The sequence below is a fragment of the Ursus maritimus genome, unplaced genomic scaffold (genome assembly GCF_017311325.1).
Source record: "Ursus maritimus isolate PB19 unplaced genomic scaffold, ASM1731132v1 scaffold_23, whole genome shotgun sequence".
In the NCBI taxonomy this organism is placed as follows: Eukaryota; Metazoa; Chordata; class Mammalia; order Carnivora; family Ursidae; genus Ursus; species Ursus maritimus.
In genome coordinates this window covers 33,067,143-33,079,207 of record NW_024424786.1, presented here as the reverse complement: position 1 = coordinate 33,079,207, position 12,065 = coordinate 33,067,143, and the positions used below count along the sequence as shown (strand labels likewise).

General features: G+C 35.1%; 1 protein-coding gene across 1 annotated transcript; it reads left to right on the top strand.

The window, feature by feature from the left end:
* The first annotated feature begins 10,794 nt into the window (after positions 1-10,794).
* LOC103666057 (olfactory receptor 10AG1-like) lies at positions 10,795-11,751 on the top strand. Its single transcript, XM_008694088.2, has one exon. It carries the CDS (start codon positions 10,801-10,803, stop codon positions 11,749-11,751), a length of 951 nt encoding a protein of 316 aa, XP_008692310.1. The 5' UTR covers positions 10,795-10,800.
* Positions 11,752-12,065: the final 314 nt, after the last annotated feature.

Sequence of the window (12,065 nt, the reverse complement as noted above, 5' to 3'; positions counted from 1 at the left end):
AAGTCACTTTATCTGTCCGAGTTGTAGTGCACTGCACTTTTAAAATGACAAAGTCCCTAGCAATGAGTCCTAGGGAAACGTCTGCATTTGATGTTAAGCGATGATTTAAAAATGCTCATTCTTTTACTAAATATTATCCATAAAAAAACATTCCTATCAGGAATTGTTTCTGCTGAAAAATGCTCTATTTTCTTGTTTCTGATAATGAGATGAATAATGCTGTGCTTTGCTATCAGCTTCAATGATAGGAATATCACAGTCTAATTGAAATCACATTAATAAAAATAATAATAATATTAATTATAGCAAGCCATTTGACAATTTTGTTTAGAATGGCTTTTTCCATCAATGCTTCTCTCTCATGTTATTTCTTTTAAAATATTTATGTTTGGATTTAAGCTGTCTCAAATATTTTTTGTGACATCGTGTCATTATATTTTAAGAAACGAGCTGAAGAAAGTGATTTTCCTGGGTGATCGCTGTGACTTTTTTTTTCTTTTGGTCTTATAATAGTTGTTATAGCCAGTTTATTTCAACCGAAGGAAGTCATTCGAAACTGGCTATCAAAGGGGAAAGAGATATTTATCAAATTGTGAATACTGCATTTGAGTGTTAATTCCTGAGATGAGTAGCCATGTTTTCATTCAAGACTTAAGTCAAAGGGAGAAAAATCCAAAAGGGTTTTCTTTTTAAAAGGGTCCAAGCAGAAGGCTGCCCTTCCTACTCTGATCATATATTCATTTTGCCTATTTCCATTCTATTTTACGAAAGTATTCTATAAGTTACACAAAAGTCCCAGTTCCTTTATCGGTTCTCCTAGACCATCCAACTCCTTCTTGAGCTCTATTGCTTCCCCACACATACTCTCTCTTTCTAATGAATGCCTAAAGTACACCCTACAAGTCTTTCTGTGATACCAACAGCACCTTGTTGAATTCTGTGTTTGATTCACCTAGTACTCAAATAATGGAAAGTCCTGGTATGACGGTATCATTCCTATGGTACTGAGTAAAGGCTGTGTACATATTCCCGTATCTGAGGATTGCATTTAAGCCTGTAACTTCTAGAGCAGGGATTCAATGTTGTGGTAGGTGTATTCACAGACACTACCTTACTCAATCCTCACAATGGTGCTGGAAGGTAACTCTGTCACCATTTTACTTGTAAGGTAACTTCAGCTTTAAAATGTTATATCAATCAACCAAGATCACAGCAAATAAATGGCATTATTAAGTAAGGTTTGAATTCAGGCTGATACAACTCCACGTCCACGTTACTTTTACCACAACAGGTAAAACCAGGAGACCATAGAATAGCATATTTGAATACTACATCCTTTCTGGGTATTTAATGTACATAAACCACTCAATACGCATTCGATTCATAAATGGGTAACAGCTCCCATTATTAACCGGCATGCATTACACACTCCACCAGTGGTTCTCATGCTGTGTTTGTATTCATCTCTCTCTCTCCCCTCACACAGTACTTCTGTCTTTAGAGGACTCTAACAGATGAGAATTTTGGAAGAAGAACAAGACAGAATTAACAAGTAATTGGAAAATAAATTGGAAATGAATAATTTACAACTTACTAAGTCACTAATTTGTTCAAATGGGGTTTGATGCAAGTTCTGAATAAGAAGTATTGATGAATATTTTTTTAAATTTCTCATACATTATAAATATCAAATGAGTTGCACAATACAGACTTTTGAAATGTAGGAATTAGAATCATCAGTGTCTACGCAATGTCTAATTCCCCTCTTAAATATTATAATATTGTAAAATCTTTCCTGAATATAATAATATGTAGCATTTTCTCTATGAATTGGTTAATTTTTCAGTTTATTCCAATAATGCCACTCATAAGCAGATTTACTATAATATTGGAAGGTATATACTGATCAGATATTGTGCAGGGTTCATAAATGACTTTTTAACTTTTTAATGACCCAGAAAATTGGAGAGAACTGAGTTATAATCAGTGCAGAGATCCAATAGTCTCTGACCATAAACCCTGTTCTAATTCCACTGTATATTTCAGATTCTGTTTGACAGCTTTTACTTACATGATTTTCTATTTAATATACACCCTATGAATGATTTTATACATTTAAATGATTTTGTGTCTGATTTCCAAAATTTTCCAATGACATTATAATGCTCTGCAATACGAAGATACTATTACCCACATCTTCCATGAAGCTGTGCACATTTTATTTTCTCAAATGATACTTCAGGAATAAATGAATCAGGGACCAGATGAAATTCAAGCAACAGGAAGGAAAGGAGAAAGGAAGGCAGGCTAGAAGGAAGGGAGGTATGGAGGGAGGGAGGAAGCAGGGGATGGAAAAGTCACAACCTGAGATTTCTTCTAAGTATTATCATAACTAAATAGTTACATTAGTGATTAATAAAATATGGTTTCCAGTGCTTTAAATCCACTAAATCCATGCCTAGCTTTGGAGAGGAGATCCTATTACAAACATAAGTTGATTGCAGGTATGTGTTCCTTTGTTAGTAGAGGAGAGGAAGAAGGTCATGTTACTATTCTGAAATTAACACTACATTCAGTCTTTCTCAAAAGTCCTACAAGCTGAAAGGTAAACAAAGACTTGATTCTTTTGTCCATTGAATAGATGTAACTTTGCTGCAGTCACGCTTTTTATCTCAGGGACACAGGAAAATTTCTGTTTTATCTAGCTAATGACCTCGAGCTCTAAATCCCCTTGGGTAAGGACAAAGACAGACAGTTAACATTTGCAGTTCTTGTCTGTCATATTTCTTTAATCAGAAAAATCTAATATCAATAATTTTTAAAAGATTTTATTTATTTATTTGAGAAAGAGAGAGAGTGCGAGTGGGGTGGGGTTCAGAGGGAGAGGGAGAAGCTGACTCTGAACTTAGCGGGGAGCCAAAAACAGGCTGGATTCTGGGAGTCCCGGATCTGACCTGAGCCAAAGGCAGATGCTTAACTGACTGAGCCACCAGGCGTCCCTCAGTAATTTTTTAATGTCCTAAAAGTTTCAGATTTCAAGATAGTGTTTTTTGAGAAATGATGATTTATTTCACTGATGGCAGGGCACAAACTTATTTTTAAAATATCTGGTTACCGCCTTACTAAGTTTCGCTATATTAGAATTCTTTCTCCAAAACTTTGTTACATTATGAATAATGCTACCTTTCAAAGTAGGACATTTTAAGTGCTTTTAATCATTTATCTCACTGGTCTTCTCATACAAAAACAAAAAAAAAGTATAGATGTGGCCTGAAATACAGTTTTAACTTAACTTCATTAAATTATTCCCTTAGTATTCTGTATTTAGACTTTCTGATTTTTTATACTGAAAATACAATAGCTCAGAAAACCAACCCAAAATGCAAATAAGACTTTTGATGAAAAGGTTTACACTTACCTTTATAGACTCAAATGAAATTATTTCTTTCTTTGATACAGAGTGTTTTAAAGGTTGTTCTCTTGAAAATGTGATTCTAGAACGTTAAATGCCATTCTATTGAAATTAAATTTTAAACTATTTGAATATTAGGAGTTGCAAATACCTTTCTAACCAATATTTTTCTTTCAAAGCAAATAGGGCTCTTTAAAAAATATTTCTTTCTGTCTTATGGGAATGTGTCCTCTCCCAAATCACCATTTAATTGAACTGACTCATCATATTTGCCATTCAAATATTTTGGGAAACAACCAAAAATATCTCTGGCAATAACATTTCTTTTCAGAGATGTCTTATTCTACTGTTCTTTCAAGCATTTTGTCTCTCTTGTGCTTTGTTCTTTCTTTTTTTTTTAAAGCTGTCTCTAGTAAATAATGAAATGTTTTTAACTAGTTAACTGTTCTTTAGAACTTTTAATAAATGTCTTCATTGGACCATGGATTCGCAGGTTTTCTCTTGACCTTTACAGTTTATAGGTGCTCTCCTGACCTTTATAATGGTCCCTAACTTGTTATTTATACATAAAGTACCTGTGTGGAGAAATTAAAGATAGATCATAAGTGGAAGAATTTATAAAATCAGAAGTATTTGTGAAAGGATTTCAGGGATTGTGAATTGTAAAGGAAGCATGGTAGATGGTCAAATAGACAAAGAACTTATGCTTGTTAAGGACAAAAGATCACAAGGGTGACTCTTTTTTTTCTCTTTTAAATCATGTAAAATTTAAACATATATAAGGTGGAGAGAAAAATATACTCAACCCTTGAAACAATCAAAACCTAGGCAACCTCTTTTTATTAATATCACCACCACTTCCACCTCTCACTGCATCAATTTTGAGTTAATTTTTGTATAAGGGTTGAAGTTTATGTAGAGGTCCAGCTCATGAGTGTGTGCATGCACGTGTGTTCAGTTTTGCATGCATAATTTTTCAACACCATTTTTTGAAACAATGTATTTTTCAGTTGAGTGGTTTTAAGCGTTGCCAAAAATCAGTTGGTTGTATTTGTGTAGGATAACTTTTGAACCGTCTTAAATTCCATCAGTCTCGTGTCTATCCCTTCACCACCACTATATTGTCTTCCTTACTCTAGATAATAATGTATGTAATCTGTATACATTATATTACATACATATAATGTATACATATTCTATGTATATATGCATATATGATAGATATATAGATATTATACCCTGTTATTAACCTCAATGGGAATTATCAAATTCAATGGAAACCTGCAACAAGCAAACTGAAGCAGAGCTACTTACAGCCCCAACCATTCAGGAATGAAGTTTTGGATCACCCCACCAAAGAAATAATCATGACCACCTGAGGTGCTTTCTGAGAGCAAAAGGAATATGGATTGGATGTTGAAAGAAGATAGTTATAAATAGTAGCAATGACTTATGATTATTTGCAGAAATAAGGACTATAATTATTATAAGTCTCTCTTCCTCATTTTGTTATGAATATATCAAAATACCAAGAACCACAGTGAACATCACCCTAGGACTTTGCATCTTCTCTTCTCTGGCAAAAGAGTAAGCACGTTTGGGGTTGCAGGTAGAATACTTGTATCAGATTAGGTAGCATTACATCTTCAATTGCCTTTATTTGGAGATTAAGTGTGACTTAAGGAAATTTGCATGGCTGCCAAGTTGACCAGGGATGGACCGTGAGTTCTTTATATCAACATGTCTAGGCTATAGTGCCTAGGTATTCAATCAAACAATAATCTAGGCATTGTTGTGAAGATATTTTGTTGATGTGGTTAACATCTAAAATAAACTGATTTGGGCACCTGGCTGGCTCTGTAGGTTAAGCGTCTGCCTTAGGCTCAGGTCATGATCCTGGAGTCCCAGGATGGAGTCCCACATTGGGCTCCCCACTCAGTGGGGAGTCTGTTTCTCCCTCACCCTCCCCCCTCTCATGCTTTCTCTCCCTCAAATAAATAAATAAAATCTTTAAAAAACACAGATTTTAAGAAGATCATGCTTGATAATGTGGGCCTCATCCAATCAGTTGGAAGGCCTTCAAAGCGGGACTGAGGTTTCCCCGAGAAAGAAGACATTCTTCCTCAAGACACCTTCCTTCTGAGATTTTTAAGAGGCTAGTTTGTCCTATACATTTTAGACTTTCCAGCCCCAACAATCTCATAGCAATTTCCTGAAATAAGTCTGTGTGTGTGTGTCTGTGTGTGTGTGTGTCTGTGTGTGTATCCATGGGTCTGTGAGTGACACTGCTGGTCTCTGCCACTGGCGTTTAGACATGAAGCTGTGGCTCTAATCAGGTCAGGCTTGGTGAGTGGAAATCCATGTTGCTGAACATACATAGAACCCTGTCTCTCCCCGAAGTCCACTCTGTTCATGAACCCATTGGGCAATGACAGGTATAGTTGGCAAAGAGCCTGGATAGTAACCACAGAAAGGGGTACCTTGTCCTCTAGATTATTAAAATTCTCCTCTGTCTGAAGTCATTCATTGGTAAACATTCAATGTAACACTCAGATCTTCACTTTTTTTTTTTTGCATGTTCAGAGAAGTCTATTCACATACATCATCTTCAGCTCTCCTTGTCATCAATTTTCAGTTATAGTTCTTCCAAGTCCTTGACCATTGAGTCAAACCATTACCTTCAGTCCAAGAATCAATATACAATCTCATGTCCAGCCATTTTTCTTTTTTTAAGACTCAGTCTGTTAGATTTCCAAATGACTTTCCATATGAATGATGGGATCAACTTGTCATTTCTGCAAAAACGCCATCTGAGATTTGGATTGAGATTGTATAGAAGCAGAAGGTCATGTGGGGATAATTACCATCATAATGATATTAAATATTCCAATCTTTAAAATTTTTTAATTTTTTAATTTCTTTTAGCAGTATTTTATAGTTGTCAGTATGTAAGTATTGTACTTTTCTTTTAAAATGTATTCCTAAGGGACACCTGGGTGGCTCAGTTGGTTAGGCGTCTGCCTTCAGCTCAGGTCATGATCCTAGGGTCCTGGGATTGAGTCCAGCATTGGGCTCCTTGCTCAGCAAGGAGCCTGCTTCTCCCTGTGCCTGCTGCTACCCCTGCTTGTGCTCTCTCTCTCTCTCTCTGGCAAATAAATAGATAAAATCTTTTTTAAAAAGTTTAAAATGTATTCCTAAGCACTTTATTCATTTATGCAATTATAAAAAGAATCGCATATTTAATTTCATTTTCTATTGTTCATCAATAATTGCATTAATATAATTGATTTTAATGTATGTACTGAGATATCATTTTCATATAAAAAATCGTACATTAAAAATAAACAGTTCAATTCAATAAAATATACAGTTCTATAATTTCAGTACATGTCACCGCTTCTCCTCTTGACCTATCCTTACCCCCACCCCTGGTCAAGCACTAATCTACTTTTTCTCTATAGAATTGCCTATTTTAGACTTCACTGCCCCAACAGCCCTAGACTTTTTACCTCTGAATTCTCAATGACAGAGAAATAAACTTCTCTTTAATGTAAGACACTATGCATTTGCATCTTTATTAGAACATCTTAGTTTATATTATTAGTCATATGTAATTATAAATTTCTGATCTAACAAACTTATATTTCTCAATGATCATAAAATGTAAGAGAGTAAAGAATTTAGAGAAGGAGTGGCATGGCCAAGTGTGGTTTTGGTTATTGTACCAAATTCCTTGAGTGGCAGGCAGAATGGTTTAGTTCAATTAGGAAGTGACACAGAAAAAGAGCTGATCCCAAGGGAAAAGAACATTTCCTTCTTAAAGAGCACTAGGTGTTAGAGAGTAGAACATATTTTAGAAAGTGGTTAACTTCTGTTTCAAGTAAAAGTAAATTACCTGTCAAAAATACAGTTCTCATGCTCTCTCATTCAATCAATAAAGGTAAGCATTATATTTAACCTCAATCTAAACAGGTAAGAATGAATTCTTATCTAATACCAAATTTAGTTTAATAACAACCATATATTTTTTTTGGCATCAGGAAAGAACACTTATTTACAGAAAATTTAAAAAAGATCTTTTGTCGTCATTGTTACTCTGGTTTAACTTCAAGACACTGATTCAGAAAGCCTTATAATTTTTCTGACTCCCATTATTATAATATAAAAGAAAATGCAAAGTATTTTGTGATGTAATGGACCAATATATCAGAGATTACTGACATCTGCATTATCATCAAGATAATCATCCCTGTCACCATCTTCGATGCTAACGTGTACAACTACCATGTGTTAAGCATGTATTTAAGTAGTTTGCATGCATTAAATCTGGAGGTTGTGTCTCCTGAAAATTTAATTATATATAACTAAAGAATAAGATAGTGAATAGACCTCATTGAAACGGGTTTGCATCCTACTAATACCAAAGGTATTCTTTCCTTATTAAAAGTTAGGTTCCATGATAAATGAATCTGAAGATGCTAAAAGATATCACATGTTTTCATTTTTATCTTTAGAGACGTCTAAAGGAAAGGCCTTCTAAATTGCAATCACCAAATTCTGATTTTTTATTTCTTATCTTCAATTTGATTTTATAAACTTGCTCTGAATATAAGGATTTTATATATCAAGATGATAGTTGTCATTCATATCTCCATCTCCACATTAAAAAAATCATTATTTCAGTAGAAAGATCAGAGAAACAAACAGAAAATATTTGAATAAAAATGGAATTCAGTACAGTCACCTGCATGATATAGTGTTTTTCTTTCTGAGTTGTAGAAATAGAGCATCTAAAGCTTCCCAGAAGTCAGAAAAACAGGGACAATGCTGCAAGTTTTGAGGAAGCTTTTTTGGTGAGGTTATGTTTAGAAGGTAAGCTCATGATTCGGTTAGCATTTGAATATTTGTTTTTAATCATTATTAAATATTAATTATTGAGTATTAAATCCTTTCTAACTTTATAATTGGTTTACAGTGAAAATTTATTGAATGTTCCATTTTACAAATAAAAAGTTGAGGTCAGTAAATGTAGAACATTATATTACTTTTTAAAAATATTTTATTTATATAATTTTAGGGAGAGAGCATGGGGGGAAAAACAAAGGAGGAGGGAGAGGGAGAGACTCTCCAGCAGATTCTGTGCTGAGCACAGAGCCCGGGGACTTGATACCACAACCCCGAGATCATGACCTGAGCCAAAATCAAGAGTTGGACAATTAAATGAGGGAGACACTCAAGAGCCCCTAGAACATTATATTCTTGATTGCAAGTTTTGATATTGCTTTTCCTTGCTCATTGTTTATTGGCATCTTAGTTTCAGTTTGCTTTTCAAATGCAGTACTCCATGTGAACATCAAGGAAAAAGGTAGAAAAGACCAAAAAATGAGAGAGGAGCTTACAAGAAGAGCAGATCTAATAAAAAGAATGCCAGTTTACTCATCAGATGTGGGTGCATGAGGCATGCTAGTCTAGAAAGAGGCAGTGATTCATTCAACAAACAATTTGAATAATTGTCCAAATATTGGACTCTATGTTGAATTAAATAAGTGAATAAAACATGGTTAAAGGTGTGTAGGATGGTGTAGTGAAAAACAGCCTTGGTTGCGTAGTCTTGTACACCACCTATCAGCTACTAATTTCTACCCATCTTAGAGACCCAGTTACAGCATTTTCACATCCCCTGTAATCAAATTTCTTTTGGAAGAATTTTATAATAATGGGCAAGGTTTAAATACCTTTATTTAATGTGTAGTTTGGAACATTATAGACTAAAAGAAATTGTCGTTTAATTTTCCTTTTCTCAGCCACAGAAAATCCTCAGGATGTTCAAGTTTTTCATAGACTGTTGTTCCTGCCCCATTTCTGTCTACTTCTCTGTAGCTGAAATTTTGACCATTGTCCATATTTAACACCCTTAGAATATGATTATATATCTTTTCTTTGCAGTGAGTTAGTCTCTATGGGCTTTCAAATTAGTTAACTCATAATATGGAAGTTACCTAAGACATACTGAAAACAATGAAGCAATTTGCTACCTCTGCAACAGTGAAGTAAAAGAGTATAATTCACACACACACACATACACACACACACATCACAGAAGACATGCTTGATCTACACCAGGAGGGAAAGAGGCAGGGCAAGTGCATTTTGCTTACACTATGCTTACACTAAGGTGTGAGCATGTAAGACTATTCCAAAGAAACAACCAATTTGGCTCATTTGTAATTTATTCAAGAAGTTAGTAAATCACATTTCGTGGAACAAATATACTATGCATAGAAAGGTGTAGAGAATATCAAAAGGTGTTTATAATCTAGTTATAGCAATGAGAAAAGTACATAATAAAGATGGGCAATTCACCCTGATACACTCATGTGCATGAACATAGACACATATGTGTGCAAGGAAAAGACTGAAAGGATTAAGTGGGGTGAGCAGAATAATAGCAATTATTGAGGATCTGGGTAATTTAGGAAAATCTCAGAGATGAGTTTTGGTTGATATTTCTTATATATGGTATTATAAATATATAATATATGTATGAAATATACATATACAATGCATATGTATACATATATGTATATAACACACACACACACAATATATATATATATATATATATATATATAGTAATTGAGATTGCTTTCTTAAATATAATGCTAGATGGACCTGCCTCTTAACCTCTTGAGTATTTTAAGACATAGACCATCTTAGACTTCCTTTTCTCCCCTTTGCAGAACCGGAAAAAAAAAAATGCTGATTTCATGGATCTTACACTGGAATACATAGTTTTAAAGATTAAATAACACCCCATAACATTTAGTGTTTAGCTCATCAATTTTGTTTTATAGTAAGATAGCCTAAGTATGCAGAATGTCAAAGCTTAAAGAGACTGAGAAATACCACAAAAACACATTACTTTAAAAAGTGAACCATATTCATGCCTAAAGCCAATTTAGGGGGCTTACAAAATATTTCCTTGTGCAACGAAATTAATTTTGAATTGATAATAATAGAAAACAGACCTGAGAGGTGAGGAGAAAACATGGCAGGTGAAAGAATGGAATCCTTGTCAAATTGAACATAAATACAGATTTTGCAGCTTTGAGGGCTCAAATGGATAGCAAAATGACAATCTTATCTTCAGAAGCAAAGAAACATGATAACGCATAGCAGGAAAAAAGGCTATGGGGATTTTTTTCCTAAATACATTTAATAATAATGAAAAATACACTTCACCACACTTTTAGAGCACTGGCACTTATAGATTTGTTTTAATAGGGAATGGAAAAAAATTGGCAGGCATGCCACCCTGTTTATGTGTAAGAAAACAAGAACCAAAGAAATCAGAGTAACTTGGACTTCTGATTCAATCGTTCCCACAGATGACACGTGAAGAGATGAGAGCAGAAGGCAATATTTCCACAAGAATACAATTCGTACTCTTGGGGTTTTCTGACCTTCCAAGCCTCCAAGGGTTACTATTTGGGGTATTCTCCACCATTTACATTATTATCTTGATTGGAAATAGCCTCATAATAATAATAACCAGGCTTGACGCTGCACTACAGACACCCATGTATTTTTTCCTGGCGAATTTTTCCTCATTGGAAATCTGTTACGTGTCTGTCACCCTCCCCAGGATTCTGGTGAACCTTTGGACCCAGGATAGAAGCATTTCGATGCTGGGCTGTGCCACTCAAATGTGCTTCTTCCTCATGCTCGGAGCCACGGAATGTTTCCTCCTGGCAGTGATGGCCTATGACCGCTATGCGGCCATTTGTAACCCTCTGCACTACCCTCTCATCATGAACCACAAGACGTGCATCCAGTTGGCTGTTGGCGCCTGGCTCAGTGGAATTCCAGTCCAGATAGGACAAACATGTCAGATTTTCTCTCTACATTTCTGTAATTCTAACCAAATTAACCACTTCTTCTGCGACATACCTCCCATCCTCAAGCTAGCCTGTGGGGACACTTTTGTGCACGAGATAGCAGTGTACGTAGTAGCTATGCTGTTTGTTGCAGTTCCTTTTATGTTGATACTTGCCTCTTACAGCAAAATCATTTCCACCATTCTGAGGTTGCCAACAGCCAGGGGACGGGCCAAAGCTTTCTCCACCTGTTCTTCTCACCTGCTGGTTGTGCTTTTATTCTTTGGATCGGCTACCATCACCTACTTAAGGCCCAAATCCAATCATTCTGCAGGAACTGACAAACTGCTCTCTCTTTTCTACACCATAGTGACTCCGATGTTTAACCCCATGATATACAGTCTTAGGAACAAGGATGTGATTGCAGCACTGAAAAGACTATTACTTAAAAAGATAGTGTGATGAGTTTAGTTGTAAATGCTTTAGCTGCTTGCCACACATTCATCAGAGAAACATTTCAATTCTCTGCATTCCCCTTTAAGGAGTTAACTGCTTCTAGCTTTGATGTACTTCTAGATACTTCTAAATACCAACCTACAATTTATTGTGCTTGGATACATACCAGGCAAATTAGTCTGTCTTCAGTGCTCCAAGCCCAAAGAATAATCCCACCTCATGAATAAATAGTAATGCCCACCACCCATTTCATATGAAATTAGAATATAAATAAAGTTCGTATAAAATAGAACTCAGTCTGTTAAGATTTTTGGCTTGAT

What these genes read in the sequence shown, in the direction of transcription:
- LOC103666057 (XM_008694088.2), top strand. Translation starts at nt 10,801, where the DNA reads ATGACACGTGAAGAGATGAGAGCAGAAGGCAATATTTCCACAAGAATA.